At 27.6% G+C, this 26223-nt stretch overlaps 1 protein-coding gene across 1 annotated transcript in view; it reads left to right on the top strand.

Annotated features, from left to right (window-relative positions):
* Window positions 1–6501: 6501 nt before the first annotated feature.
* Window positions 6502–26223, top strand: part of LOC105845166 (diphthine methyl ester synthase) — a 46233-nt gene continuing 26511 nt past the window's right edge. Inside the window, exons 1-2 of the mRNA XM_065791760.1 lie at window positions 6502–6690; window positions 13209–13269. Coding sequence (XP_065647832.1) covers window positions 6556–6690; window positions 13209–13269 — 196 coding nt within the window. The 5' untranslated portion in view covers window positions 6502–6555. The remainder of the gene's footprint in view (window positions 6691–13208; window positions 13270–26223) is intronic.

Here is a 26223-nt window from a genome sequence, read left to right as displayed (position 1 = left end):
TAAAACAACTTTTTTTGTCTATTTATATTGCTTATGTCTTTAAAAAAAACTTTTTTTCTAAAAAAGTGTTTAGTTTTATACGGGCGAGGTGGTGATTTGGCGCCCCTCCGTCCATCCGATATACCCGATGGTTAGAGTTTAACACAAAGTTGTCGCCCACTCTTACACCTATCCTTTGACAACAAGATATTTGTATTTATATTTGTACAGTTGCTTCAACAAATCCATATAAAGAAAAATCGGTACTTAAACCGTCATAACTTTTGAACCAATTGTTTGATTTTGATAATTTTTTCACCTTTAAAATACTGTAATAATCCTCTGTTAATGATATATAACATTATAGTATTCAAACCATTTGAAACTTTTACTCACTTACCTATATGTGTGTGTGTATATGCATGTGTGTGTGTGTATATATATGTGTGTGTATATACATACATGTGTGTGTAAATACATGTGTGTGTATACATGCGTGTGTGTGTGTGTGTATATATATATATATATATATATATATATATATATATATATATATATATATATATATATATATATATATATATATATATATATATATATAGTACTGTGAATAAGTTTGAGACCGCTTGTGTAATTAGACGCATTTGCAATTTTTTTCCTATGTAATTTTTTTAAAGCGCACTCAAGTTTAATAATATATAAGAAAAGTTAAAAGAATATATTATTTTGAATATATAAACAAAATTGATGAGGAAACATCAGGGATTTGTTTGTTTATTTATTAAAACGATGTGTCGTAACAACAACATCCAAAACAGGATATTCGAAGAATGCTGTTACAGAAATCAGAGAAACTGGCTCCCTTGAAGATAGAAAGAAAAGTGGTGGACCTCCTAAGCTAACAAAAGATGACAATAAATATTTAAAAACCCTATCTTTAAGAAATACAAAAAAAAGCATCAACCGAGCTTGCGAAAGACATTAACACAGCAACTGGGGAAAATGTCAGCTCTTCTTTTATTCGACGGCACCTACTTAAATCGGGATTAAGAGGGTGTATTCCAATTCGAAAACCCTTATTACAGTGTAGCAATAAAGAAAAATGACTTAAATATGCAAAATAACACAAAGATTGGGCCCAGGAAATGTTTAATCAGGTTCTGTACACCGATGAGTCGAAATTCGAAATTTTTGGAACGAAAGGACGCCAATATGTTTGAAGAAGAATTGAAGAAGCCTATCAGCCCGAGTGTTTAAACCCTACTATTGAACACAGAGAAGGCTCTTTACAAGTTTGGGGCTGTTTATCTTTATCTGGAGTAGGTGATGTGATCAAAATAGGGGGGCGACTCACTGGGGAACGTTATGTGGAAACCCTAAGGCACCATGCTGTATAATCCAGAATGAGACTAATAGGTCATAGTTTTATTCCGCAGCTCGACAATGGCCCAAAACATTGTTCCCGAGTGGCAAAAAATTATTTAAATGAAATTGCAGAGGAAGGAGTACTGGAATTGATGACCTTGCCTCCCCAGAGTCTAGTTTTGAATATAGTTGAGCATATTTGGGATTATCTGAAAAAAAAGAAGGTCGAACATGCTCCCCGAAATGCTGAAGAATGTTTTGAAGTACTTCAAAAAGAAAAGTACAACATACCCCAGGAATTTATAACTAACTTGTATGAATCTATTCCCTGGCGAATATTGGTTGGGATTGAGACAAAAGGAGGACATAGTATTTATTAAGAGTTTTTTATGAAGTTTGACATTAAAAAGTTTGTAAATGTTCCATATTTTGTGTGAAATACATGTGTTTACATAAGTTTATAATTTAGAACTACAAACTTAAATATTATAGAAAAATTCTTCGGGATTTTTTGAAAAAATGTAAGTGTACTAAAACTTATTCTCAGTACTGTATATATATATATATATATATATATATATATATATATATATATATATATATATATATATATATATATATATATATATATATATATATATATATATATATATATATATATATATATATATATATTTATATTTATATATATATATTTTATATATATATATATATATATATATATATATATATATATATATATGTTTATATATATTTTTATATATGTATATATTTATATTTATATATATATATTTTTATATATGTATATATATATCTTATATATGTATGTATATATATATATGCATATATATATATATATATATAATGTTTTGTGTAATCATTATTTGCAAAAATTTTTCTTTTCTTTGCTTAGTAAAAAATGATATGAAATTTTAAAAGAAAAACTAATAGAGTTTTTACGTCTTTATCATTATGCATGCTGTTAAAGATGTAAAGATTAATAACATTTCTATTAAATTAGCAGCAAAAAACAATGGCATTAATTACAGAACATTAATACGTTATTGTAAAAAAATTATCATTACTAACCCATCACAAGGCTCTACAACAGATCTAATTGACAAAAATCAAAACTCCACTATAAGGATTGGTTTACAGGATTTAAAAAGTGCCATTCAAATATTTCTATTAGGCAACATGAAGCTACTAGTTTAAGTCGAGCTATAAGTTTCAATAAGCAGAATGTTGCATCATTTTTTAGCAATTTGCATCACTGTATGCAAAACTACTCTCACAAAATGACATTTGGAACATGGATGAAACAGCTGTAACTACCGTACAAAGACCTAAAAAGGTTATTGCCAAATAAGATTAAAACAAGTTGAGCCATCATGTCAGCTGAAAGAGGAACTCTTGTAACATTAGCATGCAGGAAAAATGCTATTGGAAATAGCATTCCACCTTTTTTATTTTTCCTCATGAAAACTTTAAAGATCATTTCCTAGTAGGAGCAGGAAGTGCAGGAGATGCCAATGCAATTGGTTGGATGAAAGAAGAAAACTTTGTAAAATATCTGCAACGTTTTTTAAGCAATACATAATGCACTAAAGAAAAATCTTGTTTATTGTTGCTTGACAATCATGAAACCCATCTTAGTATTGAAGGATTGGATTTGGCAAAATATAATGGAATAGTAATGCTTAGCTTCCCACCATACTACACACATAAATTGCAGCCCTTGGAAAAGGCAGTTTACTGTCCCTTCAAAAACTCTATAAATACTGCAATGACTTCATGATTGGTAATGAATCCTGGAAAAACCGTTACAATATATGATATTCCAAAAATAGTAAACATTGCATTTCCAAAGGCTGTTTCTCCCCACAATATTTTAAGTTGTTTTGTCGCGACAGGTATTTCCCCATTAAATCCAGATATTTTTACTGAAATTGATTATTGTCCTAACTTTGTAACTGATCACCCTGACCCACCTTGTTCACAGGCTGACTCACATAAAAATAACTGCAAACCTTATTCAATACAACCAGAGCAAACAAATAAAAGGTTTAATGAATCTATTCAAATACCAGATAATCGGGTAGACATAACAATAGAAGATCCAGTTGTATCAAACAAAACCTCAAATCAGGACCTAAACACCTCATTAGTTTTTAAAAATTTAATCATACCACCTGAGAGTATTAGGCCTCTGTCTAAAGCAGGTCCAAGGTTAGCATCAAAAAGAGGTAGGAAAAAATGTTCAACTATGATTCTTACTGACTCACCTGTCAAAGCATGGCTTGCTAATAATAATAAAAAGAAAACAGTGGATTCAATGCCAGGTTTGCCAAAAAATGGGCTCATGAAAAATGCACATCAGGCTTACAACAGTTCATTTGTGAATTATGTTCTCCATTCAACAATTTATAAGAACATAGTTTTTAAAAATACTCGCTAAACTAAATGTGTTTATAGCGTTATATTAAAAAATATTAATTTTTCGGTATATAGTGTCTTCTTTTTTTTTAGTAAATACAGCCTTTTCTTATTTTTTCTTTTTCAGATTGTTCGTAGTATTATATAAACAAAATTATTTATTGGCTATCGTTTTACATAAACTGGAAATTAGACAACCAACCCCACACTATGTGACAACCAACCCGCTGGTGGGGTTGGTTGTCACATGTAAAAAGTATGACAACCAATCCCCCTCTTTCCCCTATTTTATTTAAAAAAAAAGGAAAGTTCTGACAATAAAATTGGCGAGTTTTTAATTTTATTAAACTTTTTAGTGTTGGAAAGTTGTAATCATATAAGGGGTCTGCACTCTCAAAATGAGGGATTGTAAATAATTAATGTTCATAATTTTCTAACAATAAAAGGTTGTTAAAAACCTGTCCATGAATTTGAACTTAGTAAAAGGAATATTTTATTAAGTCATTAATCTCACATTTGGAATAGACGCACAAACATTTTTGAATGGTGTAGTTCTCAGACTTATCACCGTATTTTTTGGCAAAACATTTTTATTTGACATAAGTATAAATATACCTAAATTAGGAGTTTTCACAATTCTAAAAGTGCCATATCTGAAACATGAATTTTTTTTTCAACACTAAGTTAAAATCTTAAACTAAATAATGTGAATTAAACAAAGTTATGCAATTTTGTGCAGCTGGATTTTCTTTATATTTCTTTTAAAAAGTAAATTTTATTGATGATTTTGATTAAAGAGTAAAATAAAGTTGAGTATACTGCGGGATTATGTGGGACATTTTTTAAATTTAACTTTAAAAAGTAAAGGTTACGAAAAATAAAGTTCACTAAAAATTTCTACCTTAATACCACTTATACACTTATATATATATATATAAATGTATATAAATAAATATATATACATGTATATGTACATGGGCCGCCAATAGACAGATTGGAAAATAGTTTGGAAAATATGCTATAAGCCCTTTGAGGATATTTAGTGAAGAAAGCCTAAAAGGTTTCCACAAGTGAAAAATGAAGACTCCTTCAAACTATTAAGATGCGAAAAATTGTCCATAAAGTTGTCTTCTATTTCTCAAGCTCTAATTTTTACCGGTTCTTGATCTTTCAATCAGAAGTATGAGAATCTTAAAAAACAGTTTTTACAGTCGTAATTTTAATTGTAAAAGATAAGCAATTTTGTATTGCAGTATAAGTTCACTTCGTTCTTCGAGTGTAGTTCAGCTGAGTATTTTAAGTTTTTGATCGTAACTATTAGCAATATTGCATATTGTTGGACACGTTTGAGTAGAGAAATTTACGAAAACAAACTGCATTGCATTGAGCAATGCAGTTTGTTTTCGTTTGTTTTTGAGCGATCTAGTTCCAACATTGCATTGAGCGTGACTCCAAGTCACGCTCAATGCATGTTGGAGCTAGATCGCTTCCGTTACTTTCAATTACAACCTTGGTATTATCAATTAGTTTTTGCGACAACCAACTTGCTTAATTTTGAACTTCTCGACTTTGAAATTCACAAAGCAGTTGTGTAGCCAATTTACAGCGCTGTTAGTGTCCGCTCGCAGTTTTTCATAATTAAAGGGAAATTCATTGACATCGATAACTCATATGATCTTGCGATCATCGGCATATAATTTTGTATGGTTATAAATACAGACTGTTAAGTCATCGATAAAGAACACAAACAGCAGTGATGTAAGAACTGATCCTTGAGGGAGGCCACTCGTCACCCTTTTTCACTCGTACGTTTATTCTCCAATTATTACTCATTGTTGTCGATTAGCTAGCCAACTAGAAATCCAGTTTAATAAACTGGATTTCTAGTTGGCTAGCTAATCGACAATAAACTCAAATGTCAAAGACATGAATCTTATAAAGGAGTCGTTGTGTGATACTGTGTTGAATGCTTTGACAAAGTCATTTATTATTAATTAATATTATTAACTAGTTATGTCAACTAGGTGTCCACGATAAACTGCTTCCGTTACAATTTTACGGGATTCAATCAGGTTTGTGAGCAATCTTTGTGATGTACAAGTTCATGTTGAGACTTTGATGTTAGATTGTGCACAGCGTTTCATAATTCAATCAATGATAATTCTCTCCGTCACTTTGCACGGTATAGGTGAAAGCTTGTAGTTATGCGCGGTCCTGTATATACGAAAAAAATATTTAAAATTGGGAGTTTTTGGCGTAGACTCCGTCAGTAATCGCTGAAAAAAATCAGTAAAACAAGGGCCTTAATTATATACTTTTTGTGCACGATGCAGGAAAAGCTGACTTAAGAAATCTGGTTCATGCAAGGTCTTCATATCTGCTAAGACGCATTATTATAATTATCTAGAAACTAAAATGAAGTGTTAAAGAATATATAAGTAAAATCGGCATGTATCTAGAATATTGTATATATTCCGTAGGGCTTAGACAAACGAAGGAGAATTTATTTTTAATTTTGAAGTTTATGCAGTTCAAAATTTTAATTTGTTTTGGAGTTGTTTTAAAACTATAAATGTCATATTTAGTTAGCTTTATCAACTCATTAAATGTCTTTTTAAATCTAGTTCTTTTTTTTTAAGTTGGTTTATATAAAATAAATATTACATACTTTAAAAATTTTTGTGTGTAAAGATTTTTTTGTCTTATTTAGTATATATCTTTTATGTAGCTTTTATAAAACTTATTTTGCTCATAAAGATAATAAAATTTTTTAAAATGCTTTATTTAATTGGTCTTGGCCTGGGGGATTCCAAAGATATAACTATAAAAGGTTTGGAGATAGTAAAGAGTGCACACAAAGTATTTCTTGAAGCATATACATCAATTCTAAAAGGAGGAAAAGAAGAACTTGTAAGTAATTTATATGTTTTTAATTCCTGGAAAAAAAACTTTATAATATTTTGTATTCTAAGTATGTGACATAATTTTTTTTTCTTTATCTTCACTTTCAACAAGGATATAATTAATATAATATTGTATATTCTAACAACAAGGATATAATTCCTTCTTCTTCCAACAAGGGTATAATTAATATAAAATTCTATATTCTAAGTATGTGACATCATTTTTTTCTTTTTCATCTTCACTTCCAACAAGGCTGCAAGCAAGCCATTATTAGAGTTGGAAATTACTAGAAAAGAAAAGATAAAGTATATAAAGCAAGATAACGATTACTAAATGAATTTAAAGATTATTATATTATAACTTATTAGAAAAAAACTAGAAGAAAAAGAATTTTTGAAGCACTCAGAAAAAGTCACAGTAAAAGGATGAGATTTAATTGAATGACGAGTAACATGAGAATGAATTTTAGTAGATGGCACAAGAGACGCTAGCTCTTTAGAGCAGTGCCCATTATAGTATTTGTAGAAAAGAGAAAGAGAAGCAATATGGTGGTGATGTCACAATGGTTGAAGGTGAGCTGCAAGAGCAGGTCCAATGCTTTAAAAATACTTTTATTTTCATCTTAATGAAAATAAAAATATTTGTAAAAATTGAATTTAGTGTAAAAATTGAAAAGTATATTTTACTAAGTTTTAACATGTATAAGTGCAATAATGCAGTGTATTTTGGGTTAGAGAAGTTTGTCCTCAAATCTAAAAAAAAAAAAAAAGCTTTGAAAACTATTTTATTAAAAATTGGATGTTTCTTAACTTAACTTTTGGTTTTTTAACAATGGTTTTAATATGAAAAAACTTTTATCATTTCCCACCTATTTACCACCACATTCAAGTTGTTGCGTATAGTAACTTGGAGTTGTGTATGGTTTCACACATCAAAATGTAAAATTTTAATTCTTAAAAAAAAGTATTTAATAATTTAATAAAAATAAAATGATAAAAGTTATTTAGAAAAGTTACAAAGATTGAATTTAAATACCAGTACTATCATTACTGACCATGAAATGGTCATAGAAAAAAAAATAGTTATATTGAAATAGTAGTTACATATATGAACCAAAACTGAGTAAAACCAATGTTTATGGAAAAAACTAACAAATGGTTTGTATAATATTTGCTGTTTATAATTAAGAGAAACAACGTATATTAACTTTTTGTATTTAATTTATGATGCATTGAGTTAAATAGTTTTACTTTGGCTAAATGATTTTAAAATTTTATATTAAAATCATTTAGCCAAGAAAAAATTCATTTTAAGTTTAAAATCTCATTAATAAAACTAAATAAAATTCATTTTAACAATAGACACCATGTCAAGATCAGCCAGAGCCATTTAAATAAAAAATTTGCACTAAAAAAGTCACAGCATTTGCAATATCTCTTCTTAAGTCACACCAGTTATGCAAGCTTTTAGTGCATCACAGCCCTTTGAGCAAGTGTTGCAACACTTTCAATATGTTTCGGCGAGTCAATGCTTATAAATACTTTTATCTAGCTATGTATTGGTATAAATAATATAATAAAGGATTTGCACATCCTACAGCCAACTAGAAATATTAATTAATTTGTACCCATTTCTCTGTTTGTACCCACTAGAGGTGTCATACTGCCATGTTCAACTTCAAAAACTTGTTAACCATACTCCCTTTTTTTTTTCTTTCCGTTTTTGCATTTATTGTTTTTTATGGAATTGACAAGCATAATTCTTATGTCAATGCAGTTTGTCTATTTCTCTAAAATCCATTTGGTTTAATATCCAAACAAGCTTGGTTACTTTTATTTGCTGTATGGAAATGAAAGTTCTTATTATCAAGAGATATGAGGTGCAGCTCTGATTTAGCATTTATGCACACTCAGTTAAGCAATATGGTGAATAAATTTCTTATATTAATATGTCTTTAAATAAAGCCACCTGTTTTACATGATAAAACATTTTTTTTTTTAAACATCTTTGCTTCCAACAAGGCTGCAAGCAGCCACTAATTAAAGTTGGAAGTTACTGAAAGAGAAAAGTTGAAGATTGTAGAGCAAGAGTAGGTGACTCATCGAGTACATCACTGTTCATAAATATAGGAAGATCTAAATTATTGCGATAACGATTGGCTGAAAAAAATTGAGTTTTATCTGAATTAAAGTTCACCAGCCACTGTGAGCCCCATGCTGTAGCAGAAGTAAGATCCTTTTCAAGCTCAAATGCCCCCTCCAAGCAATCATAGGGTGTTGGTTTTTTATCACGACAAGAATAAATGGAGGTGTCATCAGCAAACAATGCCACCTTAGATGAGAGAATATCTGGAAGATCATTAATGTAGATTAAAATGAGTATAGGGCCAAGGATAGAACCTTGAGGAACCCCTGAAGTTACAGAATAAGAAGAAAAGTGTTGTCCATCGAGGACAACTTTTATGCTACGATTGGAAAGGAAGGATTCAATGATCTTAAAGATGTTGCTGGATACACCATAAGAAGAAAGCTTATGGAGAAGACCAGCATGCCAAACTTTATCAAAAGCTTTTGAAATGTCAAGAGCGATGGCCTTAACCTCTCCACCTTTATCTAATGCACGATAAAACCTGTCAGTTATTACTGTTAACAAATCAGCTATAGAACGAGAAGATCGAAATCCATATTGATGGTCAGAAAGTAAGTTATTAGATTCAAGATGAGAAATTAAGTGTTTGTTAATTAAAGATTCAAAAACCTTGCTTATGATAGGAAGAAGACTAATAGGACGGTAGTTAGACGAATCAGATCGCTCTTCAGAATTTTTGAAGATAAGGATAACAGATGCTGCTTTCCAGCAGGCTGGAAAGCAAGACTCTGATAAGCACTTGTTGAATAGTTTTGAGAGTATAGACGACAGCTCCGGAGAACACTTCTGCAAGACAATAACAGATATGTTGTCCGGGCCACAAGCTGTAGAAGAGTCTAGGCAGGAAATCACTTTAGATACAGATGCTGGAGTGATATGAATGTCAAGCAATGGATCAACCTGTTTGTTGGCAATATCAGGTAGAACACAACTAGTGGAATCAAGAAATGATATTGAAGAAAAGTTTTTAGCAAACAATTCAGCTTTGTCTTTAGGTGAGGTGACAAAGTCTGAACCATACAGAAGAGGTGGAGTTGAAGATTTGCCCTTATTATTAATGCTATTAAAGATTTTCCAGAAGTCACGAATCACTAATTTTTGAGATTTGAGATTTGATGGCCTGAGAATAGCGGGCTTTGGCGTTATTATATTTTTTGCAAGAGATAGGACTCAACAGAAGAAAAGTTACTTCAAAGACAACGAATATTGCCATGTTGTGAATGTGTTAATACTTTGATATAAAAATATCAAAGTATTAACAGTGCCATGTTGCACAGGGACTCCATCCATGTGCAACATGGCACTGTTAATACTTTGATATTTTTCAGCTGTTGATGGAATCAGCCTCTCTCAGAGCTACCACAGAGTTTAGGAAACCTGACTACCAGTTGGCCTCAGAACCCTAAAACTAAGTTTTAGAGCTGTACCCTCATTAGGAGATAATAGAATAAGTTGCCTAGTCATAAAAACAGAGACACAAGCAAAACCCATCCATTGAGTCCCAAATTGGTAGGCCGATTCGTACATCTTTTAAAGTCAGTCTATTCAGAAAATCAGCAGCTCTCAATCAACTAGAAATTTATCTTTTTCTACCATCACCTTATTGTTTTTCTTGTAACAATTTTTTTTATACCTAATTCAAGCAATTGATTTCTATGTTTTTCTTATGTTGTTTCAGATGTCAAAATGCCAAATATAGAAAGTATTGTTCACTATAAATTGTGTAGCTATTTTTATGTCTTCTTTTTGTATAGGCCTTCTCTAAACTCCAGTCTTTTTTTAAGGCATTTGAATAACTTTATGTTTTTTCTCCCTGAAAATAAATAAAAAATCATTGATAAACTGTATTTAAGGGATCAAGTGCGTTTAATTCATAACTGTTTCAGTATATAATGTCATCGTACAATTTTTTTAAATACATTTTATTTCTGCTTAAATCAGCAAATCATGTTTGTTTGTATAACTTTTCACTAAATTTCAAAAATATTTGTAATACAATTAAAGATATAACAATATGTTTGGTTCGTCAATCCTCAGGATTTTTTTTAAATTAATATATCTTTTTCTTTACGAAAACCTGTTTTTAAATTGCAGACCTAAAACAGTTTTAGGTTCGCATTTTGCCGACCTTTTTTTCCCTAATTCTAAGGGCATGTTTTCATGGGTGCCCCTGATAAGCATGCATAAAAGATTTGATGGGTCCCTATGTGTGTGTGTGTGTGTGTGTGTGTGTGTGTGTGTGTGTGTGTGTGTGTGTGTGTGTATTTATACATATATATATATATATATATATATATATATATATATATATATATATATATATATATATATATATATATATATATATATATATATATATATCAGGCCTTGTTACGAGATTTCGCTGCGTAGCGAAAACGCGTAACGGATTTCTAAGTAACTCAACTCAGCAAATATATTTTGCATCGTTAGAAGTTATATTGCGTCACTCGCGTTTTTTCAAGTACCGCATTGTAATTAAAGTTATTTTATTAACGCGTTAAAAATCATACAAACAGTTTGTTTTTTTCTCACTATAACAAAAGTTACAAATATAATCTAAGTTATTTAAAAAATCATTTTTATTATTTTTTTCAAATATGAACTGAATTTTATTTTGAAAAATTTTTTTTTTTCATGAAACGTAAAATGTTTGTTTATTTTCTTATCATTTTACAGTTGGTTTTTGGTTATTTTATTAACTGTTAATAAATTTTTTCTTATTTAATTTGTGAACTCATTTTAATAATCTTTTTAAACAAGAAAGAGTTTTTTGTTTTTGTTTATCAGTTACCGATAACATATTTGTGATCATAATTTATTTTCATAAATTAAACGAACGTCATTAAAACTTTACGTTATTGAATTAACAATAAACAAAATATCTTATTAATAAAATATTTACATCAAAATAAATCGTGCATTTTTTAAACTATTATGACTAAAATAAATTTTATATTTAAAAAGGAATTTTTATATTTAATTCCTTAAGATAAAACTTAAAACACTTAATTTTTTCCAACTAATTTCTAACAACAACAAAAAAAATTATGAAATAAGCTGTTTCTTTAACAAAAAATCTATTAGTTTACACTTGCGGTTAAATGCTTTTACTTTTGACTTTATTTCTTCTTAATAAACGTCACGTTAACGACAATCAAAAGTTAATTTAAATATTCTAAAAGATATAAGTTTTTGCGTAGCGCAAAACTGCTGAACGCGTAGGCAAATTGCCTTTTCGCAAGCAAAATGCGAGCTGCGTAACGCTTCTTAACAAAGCCTGATATATATATATATATATATATATATATATATATATATATATATATATATATATATATATATATATATATATATAATGTTTAGGTTTTACATTAGTAATTTAATATTTAAAACATCAAATATGCATATCGGATGCAATCTAGGAGAGATTTTTTTAAAATATTCTTGCTTATACTAATGACATAGTACTTATAGCATTATCTTCAAAATCTATCTGCAAAATATATTGAACGCAATTAATGACAAGACCTTATTAATTAATGTCTTTTAACACTGAAACAGTTTGTATGGTTTTTAGCTCAAAATAAAAATAAAAACTTTTGTTGTTTTTATTTCCAAAACTGAGTGTAGCTAACATTATATTCCAGTTAGGTTGCTAACTGGAATATGCTGTCAGCTTTAAATATATACGTACGTACATACATACATACATACATACATACATACATACATACATACATACATACATACATACATACATACATACATACATATATATATATATATATATATATATATATATATATATATATATATATATATATATATATATATATATATAAACAATTTTAAAATGTATTCTACAAAATAGAGTGCTCAATGTTCTTAAAAGAACAGAGCAATTATAAAATGAAACACAATGATAAATGAAAAAAAATTTTGTTAAGTGGTTTTCTATTAATTTATATATAAATTAGTAAAAAACACTTATCTAACTTTTTTCTTCAACTTTAAGTTACACCATTGCTGGATCATCAGGAAGAGTTACTAAATCTCAAAAAAAATTCAATTTATAAAGAGAGAGAGAAAAAAAAAAAAATATATATATATATATATATATATATATATATATATATATATATATATATATATATATATATATATATATATATGTATATACATACATACATACATATCTGAAAATATTTTTTAAAAGCTAACTTTTTGAGTTTTTTATTTTAGAATATTGAGCACATATAAACAAATGTTGTTTTGATCATCTTGACATACATGCGTACATACAAAAATATATATAGCAATAAAAATGATGTGACAAGTACTTTTTTTTTTTTCAGGAAAACTTTTATGGAAGGGAACTAACTCTTGCTGATCGAAACCTAGTTGAACAAGGCGCAGGTTTGATCTATGTTATGGAAATTATTGCATTATTGATTTTCAAATAATGCAATAAGGAATAGTGTTGGAAATGAGCTTAATGAATAGTGTTGAAAATAGAAAAAAGAATGTCGCAAAGGATTTAAATGAATAATGTCGAAAACAAAAAAAAGGAATAGTGTTGCAAATAGTAAAATCAGAATAGTGTCGAAAACAAAAAAAATGGAGTAGTGTCACAAATGAATTTAATGAATAGTTTCAAAAATAGAAAAAGGAAAAATGTCTTAAAGCAGTTTAATGAATAGTGTCAAAAATAAAATATATATATTCACATATATGCATATATTAACTATTTGCGACACTATTCTGTTTTTACTTTTTGTGACACAATTCCTTTTACTATTTTTGACACTTTTACTATTCCTTTACTATATGACTTTAATATATATATTTTTGTTTTGTTTTTGACACTATTCATTAACTTCATTTGCGACACTTTTCCTTTTTTTTTTCTAACATCAGGCATTTTTATATATATATTCAACACTATTCCAAAGTTCATTTTTTGACACTATTCCTGTCACCCATGTAGGGATGTATTGAAGCTTTGACTTCAACACACAAAATTATTTTTCAGAAATTAAAGTTACTAAGAAACTGCTATAACATTTATGTAAGTTAAATGATGCTTTATAATTTTATGTCTTGATAGTTTTAAGAAAAAATTTTCTCTTCGACTGCTTTGAACAGGCAGGTGATCTTGAATCTGACCTTACTTCTGTAACAGATTGGGGCTCACTGTAGCTTGTAAATTTTAACTCCAACAAAACAGTTATTTACTGCAAACAACTATTGCAGTATTGTTGAAATTCCTATATTAATGAATGGCAACCCTCTCACTGAGTCCTCTTCTTTGTGTCTTCTTGGATTATTGTTTACTCTGACCTTTCATGGAAACCATACATACAATCGATTGCTAAAGTAGCATCTGCTAAGGTTGCTTCTCTTTATCATGCTCACCATTTTCTCTCTCCTGATTCCATTCTATACCTCTACAAATCTCTTATTTGTCCCTGTATGGAATTCAGCCCAAATTTGTTTTTATATTTGGGCTGGTTCTTCTAATGATGCTCTTTCTCTTCTAGACAAGGTCCAAAAACGAATTGTAAACATAGTTGGACCTGCTCTATCTGCTAAGTTTGAGCCTCTTCCACATCGTTGTAAAGTTGCTTTTCTTTCTCTTTTCTACAAATACTATCATGGTTGCTGCTCAAAGGAGCTATCCTCTCTAGTTCTATCAACTATAACTCACTCTCGCTTGACTTGTCATTCGTCAAAGTCTTATTCTTTTACTGTATCTGTCCCTGCATGCTCTAAAAACTTTAATTTGTCTTGTTTTTTCCCCCGCACTTCAACCCTTTGGAACTCTCTTTCATCTTCATGTTTTCCTTACTCATACAATCTTCAACTTTTTAAGTTGTCTTTCAACCATTTTCTTGCTCTTGAACTCTATTCTTTGTTTCTAGTAACTCCCAACTTAATAGTGGTTGCTTGCAACCACTATTAAGTTGTCTATGCCTTGTTGGAAGTGAATCATAATTTAAAAAAAAAAAAGGAGTTTAAATGCAATAACAGGTGGTCAACAGTCAATGACCATCAGAAACGAACAAAATTACTATTTTGACCTCTCAAATAAAATTCTTGTCAGTCAAAGTTGACCATTTAAAAAGACCCTTAATTAATAAAGGTATTAAAATAGACATTTATTTTGATATTTGCTTTGTTGACCTGAACTATATGCAACACTTATTATATATGAAGTAAACTACATCCCATTTTTTTTAACTTATTTAGTTTTAACATTACTTCATTGGTTGCAAAATCTATAGGTTTTAATTTTTTATATTTGATTAAAGTTTTAATTTTTTTTTTTATTGTTGTATTTAACCAAGAGCTTTTTTTCCTTGGACTGTAGTTTTTTATTTCCTTTAATCTTTGTATTTATGAACCTATTTAATTTTTTCTATAATTTGGCAATGAATAAATTAATGATCTTTGAGTGTTTTTGAACTTTGAAGCAAATTTTGTCAGTTTAACTAGTGATATTTGGACATACCAGTGCACAACCAGTTGTATTTTTGATACCTTAGTATGAAATGATACATCTCAACAAACAAGTTTCACAATTTTAAAGTCTCACACAGGACATAATATCAGCAAATTCTTAAAGCACTGCAAAATTCCACATGAAAGATTCATGTATTGGCTGATAACGCAGCCAATGTTAAGCTTACCATTAAAGAATCACATGTCAGATTAACATCTACCATGTGTCATACATACTTTACAATGTTGTATTAAAAAAGAAATCTTCAGAGAACAAAGAGCAGCTATATATATATATATATATATATATATATATATATATATATATATATATATATATATATATATATATATATATATATATATATATATATGTGTATATATATATATATATATAGAACCCTTTTTTTTTTTTTATTAATTGATAGACTGCCTGCCCCAACCAAACCATCAGTCGATGTAGCAGCACTCCCTTGCGGGTCAGGCTAAAAGATAGTAGATGTAGCAGCACTCCCTTGCGGGTAAGAATCACTTTTTTCCTTCTGCTCTTCCCAAAGACAACAAACTATAGATCTATATACATATATATATATATATATATATATATATATATATATATATATATATATATATATTTACATATATATGTATATATATATATATATGTATGTATGTATGTATGTATGTATGTATGTATGTATGTATGGGTAATTCCATGTTAAATCATGTTTTGGATTTTGCCAATTTTTTTATATGTTATAGGATTTATATAAATTAAGAAAAATCTGAAGTTTGGAACCTCCAACATCTTATGGTTCTTGAGATATTCAGGATTCAATTTTCTTATTTATGTTGACTCAGCATTTTTACAAAATACTTTTTTGTTGTTAAATTGCAGTATTTTATGAACCAAATAAGAGGTATCATCCTGAAATTTTGTACATATTTTGGACAATCTTCCACATGGCAGATACAAATTTCAAGTTGAAAACTTGAAATTTGTATCCGCCATGTGGAAGATTGTATTTTTTGACCACCATAATTACATGTAAATTAGATGATGAAGGCATATATTTTGGGGTAATTTGGCGGTCAAAATGTTGATGTCACCTTGATAATTTTTTTTTTGAGGCATTGTTATAACTTACAATATAGGTATCAAACATCACTATTAATAAAAAGTATATTACTACATTTTTCAACTTTTCTAAATGCAGCCTTTTAAGTAAAGCTTATATTTTATATTTAGCTTTATCTTAATTTTATGTTGCAAAAAGTTATTGTTATAGTCTTTTTGAGGGCAATAATAAATTATAATTTATTTATATATTCACAAAAAAAATAAAAAATAAATATTTTTATTTTTTTCCCCCCCCCCCCCCCCCCCCTCTCCTCTTCCCTCCTCTCCACCAAAAAAAAAACTATATTTTCCGAACTAAATATTTTTCCAAAATTGAAAATTTAGTTTTAAAAATTTTTCTTTCAAGCTTTTTGGAGGCCTTATGGAGCAATAATTAAAAATATTATTTTTATTTATTGAAGCTAATTTTTTTGTAAAAGACCAACATTTTTTTAAGTATAGAAACTTTACTAGGCTGTAATCAAAATGTATTTATAAAAGACATTTTTTTAAAAGGCTATATTTATAAAGGACATTTTTTTTTCTTTTATAAATAAAACCTTTTATTTCCTCATTATATTATTGCTTCTGATTTCATGTTGTAAATATTAGTTTTCTATTACTATGCTGAATTTTTATATTTACTTAACTAATTAATAAATGTTAAATGATTACTATATGATCTATAAATAAAATAAAAATTAATTACCCAATCATGTATAAGAAGAAGTCATATTATGGCACATCCAATTATATAGATATTATAATAAAATGTATAAATAATTTACCATAAACTGAATAATATTAATGGTATTTCTAAAAAATATTTATTTTGTAAAATATTTTAAAACTAGATTTTTTTTGAATAAAATTAAAGTTTAGAAATTATGGAAAAGTTTTCTATTGGATTAGAATGTAATGTTGACTGTCACAAGCAAGGTTAAACAATAAGACAAGGTCTTCTAGACCTATCAACATTTTTGAAGTGATGAAAAACACGAGTTATTATGGAGAGCTGGTTTATTTGATTATGGAAAATTGTTTACTACAGTTTGCTATTATCATAGAGAACACTTTAAAGTTGGATTTGAAAGAAATTTTCAGAAATGCTGTAGTATATTTAAAAAACATGGAAATCGAAAGAATAACGTAAAAGGCAATTTTGATATTATTTTGATGATTAGAATGATTTAAATAGTAATTAGATAAACTATAGAAATAATAAGACTATATAGTTTTTTAAGAAGAAAATTCAAATATTTTTATAAATTTAAAATTTAATTGTTTTATAATCTAATAAATATACTAATAAGATATAAATATACTAATGTACCAGAAAAAATCTGTGCTGACATTTTAAAAGATATTTACTTAACTATTGTATTTCGATATTGAATGTTATAAATATTTTGAAAGTACATATATTAATATTATTAAATTTCACTTAAGAAAGTTTGTGAAGTTTTGTATGCGATAACGCGCGCACTTTGCGTTTTAGACTCGACATCAGCTTTTGCACAGTCTTCGGCTGGACTTTCTTGGTAGCTCTAATCCATTTATTTTTGAAGTCTTTAATGCTTTTGGTTTCTTTTACATTGAACCTAAGTTTTCTTTTGATAAGAACCCAATATTTTTCGATAGGACGTAGTTTGAGACAATTTGGTGGATTGCAGTGTTTTTCAATGAAATCTACTTTATGTTCTATAAGTCAGTTTAAAGTTGTCCCAGAGTAGTTACATAAAGCTAAATGGGGCTAAAATAATGGGTTACCCATGAAAAACACGTTTCTTGAGGCATTCTTTTATGTATATTTTGGTGTTAATTGTTCCTGTAGTCACAAAAAAAGAGCTTCTTTCACCACATTTACAAACTTCTTGCCAAACCAAGACTTCTTTAGCGAATTTTTGCATTTCAATGCATTTATAATTGTAATTCAGTTTCTTGCAATTAATTGCTGAATAATATTGATATCCTGGAATAGATCAGAAATATGCAGCAAAATAAGTTTCATCGTCAATAATCAAACAAGATTTTTTGTTATATAATTTTTTATGGAGCAGCTCTGAACAATGAATTGCGACATTTTCTTACTAATCTTCACAACGATGAACTTTTTTTCTTTTTATGTGATTTATAGCAACAATTTCTCTTTACTCTTTGTATAGTGGAAGCACTTGTTATAAATTTATTCGCTAAAGTTTGAACAGAAATCTTCGGTTTTTTGTCTATGGCATCTTTCACTTTTTTACCAAAATCTCATCTAACAAAACATTTTTTTCTTCCACTTCCTGATTTCCTTTTGATTGTACCAATGTCCTTAAATCGTTTTACAACGCTCTGCAATAATCTCAAAGCAATCTGCAACTAAATTTTAGTTTAGAAATTGTTTTGTTTGATACACTAAGATTTTCAACCAGAAAATGCAAAAGTTTTCCTCACTTTTTATCTTGATTTGATGACATTTCAATTAAAACTAATTGTTTTGATAACAGGGTTGTTTAAATTTTGAATAACACTAATACAATGACATTTTAAAACAATTAGCTATTTAAAATGATGCACGGTTTCTGTAAACACCACATCAGAACACACGTAGATTTTTTCTCGTACATGTCTTATGTTCTTTACAATGATGCTTAGTTGATATTAGTTTTTAGAAATGATTGTTCCTTTTTTAGGAAATGTGAAGATATTGCTATCAATAGCAATAACTTTTAAAACACAAGGTATTCCTGTTGTACCTGGGTGGAAATTATGCAGTAGTTGTTACAAAAGGGTACAGAGTATAAATAAAAAATTAGAATCAAATGATCAATGCTATAGCAGGATTGAGTCTGAACATGAACAACATTCAGCTCTCAGTGAAAGTCTTGAATCTATAGGTGTGTCACCTATTAAGCTTAAATCAGTGCCAAAACACTAACGTTTACCAGCTGCCAAAAGAAAATTTGATCAAATAACTGATGCAACAACAACAAAAAATGTTTGAAGTTTATAATATTGATCCTATGATTAGATTGATGAAATGAAGTTTATAATATTGATCCTATGATTAGATGAACACCATCATGTACACCACTAACTTCTTCACTTGATAATCATAAAATTGATGATCTAAACTCACTTATAAATGAATTAAAAGATAAACTAAAACATACTCCGCAAAATTACAGATATCAACATTAACTCCAGAATCATGGTCACTCCCATCTAGTTCATAGCTTTTATCAAAGTGACGAGTACACACAAGTGATGCCTTGAAAAAAAGAATATGTCAGTATAGGGTACAAGCAACACATGCAAAAAAGACTAATATTGATTAACTTAAAAAAACTTCATGTAGCATTTAAATCTGAACACTCTAATTTAAATGTTGGATTTTTAAAGTTTTGCAGCCTTCACCCAAGATGGTGTATAACCACAAACTCATCTGGCATTCACAGTGTTTGTGTCTGTATCTATCATCAGAATGATAAGTTGTTAACTGATGCTCTTAAAATTGACAAAGACTAGAGATTTAATGGAAATGATTGTTTGCAATCAGGATAATCTAGAGTGCATGTTACATCGATGTCTACTATGTCCTGGTATTACTGCTTTAAAAGAATTCTTAACAGTAAAATTTGACAACAGTGATAAAGAAATAACAATTAACCAATGGCAAGGTACTGATAGAACTACACTGATCAATCAAAATATCAATATTGAAGATGTTATTGACCTTATATGCTATAAAATAGATAAACTTACATCTCATTCATTTTTAGCTAAAAATCAGGCCAAGTGCCTTAAAGACTGTAAAAAGTTTTTTTAATCACAATGAGTGTATAATATTGGGTGACTTTGCAGAGAACTTTCTATTTATTGTTCAGGATGAGGTGCAAAGTTACCACTGGAATAAACCAAAATGTACACTTCATCCTATTATTATATACTATAAATCAAATGGTAAACTGATATCTAAGTCATTTTGCTTTCTTACTGATGACATATCATGGTGTATACTTTGTATATAAAATACGACAGCCCATAATCAATTACATTAAAGCTAACATTCTACAAATTAGTAATATTAAATACTTCGCTGATGGATGTGCAGCACAATATAAAAACTTTAAGAACTTTATTAATCTTTGTCGTCACAAAGAAGACTTTGATATTGATGCTGAATGGGTTTATTTTGCCACAAGCCATGGTAAATCTGCTTGTGATGGTATTGGGGGCACAGTAAAAAGACTAACTGCACAAGCCAGTTTAAAAAGGACAATGACTGGACAGATTTTAGATGTAGATAAGATGTTTGAATTTTGTGTAACCAATATAAAAAACATTCAATTTATTTTGGTTTATAAAACAGTAATAAATGAAGTTCAATCATCATTACAAACAAGGTTTACTATGGAGCAGGTTATTCATAATCATATGGATTATGTAGCTTGCAAGTATGACAATTTTTGGTGGATTGGAATTATAATCAAAAAAGATGAAAGAGAAGGAGATTATAAAATTCAATTTATGCGTTCACATGGTCCCAGCCCAAGTTTTTTTTGGCCCGCACGCAAAGACATGTGTTGGGTCCCATCAAATCAAGTTTTATGTACCATTGATCCGCCATCTACAACAAATAGTCGCTTATATAAAATTTCAAAAACTGAGTTTGAAAAAGTTATTGAAAAAAATAATAAAGATTTATAGAAAAATTTCTAAAGCATTATTATTTTTATATTTGTATGTTTTTTTTTTTCAAATTTAGTTATGATTACACATACTCACAACTTTATGTATGTGTAATTGGCACAATTTGGCTACAAAATTCTCCTAGTAACTTGTCTTTATGTTTTTAACCTAAAATAAATAAATAGGGAAGGGGGCTGGTAAAATGCTTAATTGCCCCCGCTCCCCTTGACCATGAGCCCTGCCCATGTACAAAAAAATAAAATATATATTTATTATTGCCCTCAAAAGACTTTAACATTAATTTTTTACAACATAAAATTATGTTAAAGCTAACTTTGTCATAAATAAGTTAGCAATAAATTTTACTTAAAAGGCTGCATTTAGAAAAGTTGAAAAATGCAGTAATGTACTTTTTATTAATAGTGATGTTTGATACCTATATTGTAAGTTATAACAATTCCTCAAAAATGATTATCAAGTTGACATTACCGTTTTGACATCAAAAAAATTTTCAACTTGAAACTTGTATCCCCATGTGGAAGATTGTCTATGTACAAAATTTCAGGGTAATACCCCATTTGCTTCATTAAATATTGCTATTTAACAGCAAAAAAGTATTTTGTAAAAATGAGTCAGCATAAATAAGAAAATTGAATCCTGAATATCTCAAGAACTGTAAGGGGTTGGAGGTTCCAAATTTCAGATTTTTCTTAATTTTTATAAACCCTATAACATATAAAAAAAAATTAGCAAAATCCAAAACATGGGGTGACATTTTTTGTTTTTTTCTGCTGATTTGACATGGAATTACATATATATATATATATATATATATATATATATATATATATATATATATATATATATATATATATATATATATATATATATATATATATATATATATACAACCCTCAGAATTAAGGTTAGCCTTAACCCGTATTATAAGAATCCTTGTTATATTACATAGAACAAGGATTCTTATAATAAGGGTTAAAAAGCACTAGATTTAAAAAAAATTTGATTAAAAAATATTATATGGGGTGTCCCAAGAACCTTGAACATTTAACAGGTATATAATATTACAACAAAAATTTTTTTTAAAAAATGTAATGTTGGGTCTCAAATGAAACAAAATTATAAAAAGTTTCAAAAATGATGATTTTATAAAAAACATATTGAAAAAAAAAACGCTATCAAAAAAATCCATAAAAATAGACTTTTTTTATTTTTAGTTAAAAAATATCATACTTAGTGCAAAAAAATCTAAAATAATAATTTATAAAATGATTAATATTTTTGAAATTTTCATATAATTTTAGAACTTCTTTTTGAGCTGGAGTTAAAGCTCTGTAACTTCCCTACTAAAAAAATTGTTTAAGATAATTTCTTTTATTACTTGAATTAAATTACTAAAATATAATAACTTTTTAATTTTTAACCAGAATTATTTTTGCTAAGATATTAAATTTGAGAAATGATTGTTGTCGCTTTTTTTGTGTGTAGTTGTTTGATGTTTTTAAGAAGTGAATCAGGTAAATTTGTCAAATCTAAATGAATAATATATATATATATATATATATATATATATATATATATATATATATATATATATATATATATATATATATATATATATATATATATATATATATATATATATATATATATAGATATATAGTTTGTTGGCTTTAGGAAGAGCGGAAGGAAAAAAGTGATTCTTACGCCAACACATACGTCACTTTTAATTACTTTTGACTTTCGTCCAACATTTCCGTGTTGGACGAAAGTCAAAACCATTAATTTAATTACAAATTAATTGTTATATAAAAAAACCACAAAAATGCAAATATAATTGACTAGAATGTTTTTAAAAACATTCTGAATGTTTTTAAAACATTCTGAATGTTTTTAAAAATATAAACAATGTTTTTATTTTTATTTTTTTTAATAAAATGTTTTTATTTTTATTTTTTTTAATAAAATGTTTTTATTTTTATTTTTTTTACTGTAAATCATGCGCGGAGTGTTGCTACATCGACTATCTTATAGCCTGACTCGCAAGGGAGTGCTGCTACATCGACTGACAAATAGCCTGACCCGCAAGGGAGTGCTGCTACATCGACTGAGGGTTTGGTTGGGGCAGGCAGTCTATCATTATTAAAAAAAAAAAATTCCGGTCTTGCATTTTAATTTTTACTTTTTGTCAACAAAATATGGAAAAAACTTTCGGACAACATCTAAGGGTTCTATATATATATATATATATATATATATATATATATATATATATATATATATATATATATATATATATATATATATATATATATATATATATATATATATATATATATATATATATATATATTTATATATATATGTATATTAGGCCATTTCAAAATTGTGTATAAAAAAAATAATTTTTGAACTTCATTCGGGCTACCTTTTGATTTGATGTGGTTTGTGGTCAGGAAAATTAGTTCAAAATTGCAAACTTAAATAATGTGTTTTAGGGACAGCTCAATTAACTTTACTTTTTAACAGGTCCCTATTATTTTGAAAAAAGAAATTTTTTCGAAAGTATGTCATGTTGGGTCTTAAAAGAAGCGAAATTATATACAAATTAAAAAAAAAAAATTATAATTTCATAGTACAATTATTATTTTAGATTTAATTGCACAAAAACTATGGTTTTTTAACTAGAAATAAAAAAGTACATTTTTACAAGTTTTTAATAAAAAAATTTTAATTTATTTTTTATAAAACAATTATTATTTTTGAAATTTATATATTATTTTGCTTCTTTTGACTACCAGGTTGACCTACTTTTAAGGAACTTTTTATTTTTTATTTTTAGGACCCCATTGAAAAGTAAACTTTATTGAGCTGTTACTAAATATTGGAATAATGCTTTGAAACTTTAATGATTTACTTTTTTTCATCAATTAACAACATTTAAACATTTAGCCACTTATTATTAAAAAATATTTTTTTTGAACTGGTCTAATGTATATATGTATGTGTGTATATATATATATATATATATATATATATATATATATATATATATATATATATATATATATATATATATATATATATATATATATAAATTATAAATTATGGTAGTGTATTCTACAAATAGAGTGCTCAATGTTCTAAAAGAGCAGAGAAATAATAAATTACTTATATAATTACTTAATAATTTATATATATATATATATATATATATATATATATATATATATATATATATATATATATATATATATATATATATATATATATATATATATATATATATATATATATATATATATATATATATATATTAGATAGATACTTATATATGCTAAATATCTGGATGAAAACTTTTATATGCCAGATATCCAGATGGATACTTATTATGTGTCTATAATAAAAAAATATTAATCAATGCATGACTGCTGACTTGTGCATACCATTGTGAACCAGAGAGACCGCCAGGTTTTATGTCGTGTCACTCAACCAAAAACTTTTTTCATTGGTTTAGTATTAGTTTATATTGATCATTAAAAATGTTTTTAAAATCAAAATCGCGTGTTAACATTTTTAAAATGATAATTAAAAGCCTTGAATAAATGCTTAAAAAAGCTACTAAAAAATCGGTAAAAAAAAGTTGTCGTAATGACGACATAAATTGTGTGTAATGAAAAGCGTAAGTCTTATGCAAGAATAACAATAAACAACGGGTGTCTTCTATCAAGTGATACAAATAACTTTTACTTATACTTATTTAAGAATCAAATACTGTGAAATCAATTTAAAAAAAAATCAAAAAAAAGTTTACAATAACTTTTTCTGAAGATTGCATTTTAAATTACATTTTTCTCAAAATTACATATTTTTTATAAAACCATGTCATTTGAAACATGACACCCGTGTTATTTTTTGGATTTAATTAATGTTTTAATCATTAGCTAGCAGCAGCCATTTTCATTTAAATTTTATTTAATAAACGAAAATGGCTGTTGCTAGCTCATCGACTGCTGTCTTTGAACGAAATGACTTTTGCTGCTGCTGGGAATTTTTCTGAGTGAGGTCCAAGTCTTTATACCCTGTAAATTCTACAATAGAAGATCTGATGAAGCTGTATATATATCCTGGGTATTCCCTTGAAATTTGTAATTACCCAACTGTAGTTTGCTCTAGTTGTAGAAGAAACCTTTACTTGGTGAAGTCGGGAAATACACCCAGAGGCTCGTGGGGAGAGAGAGAGTATCAAAGGTAATTCTCATATTTAAAAAATAAAAACATTTTCTAAACTCATTAACTTTATTAAAGTGTTATTATAAAGTAAGCCTATTAATCTCTAAAAAGTTTATTGTTTTTTTTTACCTTTTTATTTAAAAAACCATACCACTATTTATATTAAATCATTCATTGTAAAGAAGCATTTATCTTTATATAATTATGTATTTAAATACCAAATAATAAATAAATGAAGGTTGAGTGGAAAATGCTGACCAGAAATTCAGTTTCAATGCTCCAAAGTAGTGAAACAGAACCAATCATATCTTCTTCACCAGATAACTTAAAGCTCTGTGGAAAATGGTTCTCAATTTATAAGTATTAATCACAAAAGTGCACTTTCAGAATGTTCTAACCTTTTGTATGAATATATTTTATATGTAAAGAGAAAGAGATCCTCCACTATCAATTTGTAATGGCATACAAATATTGTAACTATGTAATATGTAACCATTTTAAGTTAAGTAATTTTTTTTGTAAAATTAAGTGCAGCTAATATTAAATTGACTAATATATCAATTAGAAATTATTGTTATCTTTTTTGTGTTATATACATTTAATTTTTCTGTGTTAAAGCTTTAATTCCTAAGTTTTCCCAATCTGGAGATGCTTCAACAAGTCGTTGAATGTGAAGGCTATTTTTTAGTGTATAAATAAATAATGACATTATTTAAATTTTTTTACAGATAGGTTTCCTAGACAGTGAAGATGGAAAAGTTTCAAAGGATTTTGTGTATGTTCAAGAGACATCAACTTTCATACTGAATTTGATAAATCAA

Source organism: Hydra vulgaris, chromosome 02 (assembly GCF_038396675.1).
Source record: "Hydra vulgaris chromosome 02, alternate assembly HydraT2T_AEP".
In the NCBI taxonomy this organism is placed as follows: domain Eukaryota; kingdom Metazoa; phylum Cnidaria; class Hydrozoa; order Anthoathecata; family Hydridae; genus Hydra; species Hydra vulgaris.
This window is presented reverse-complemented; position numbering and strand designations above follow the sequence as displayed.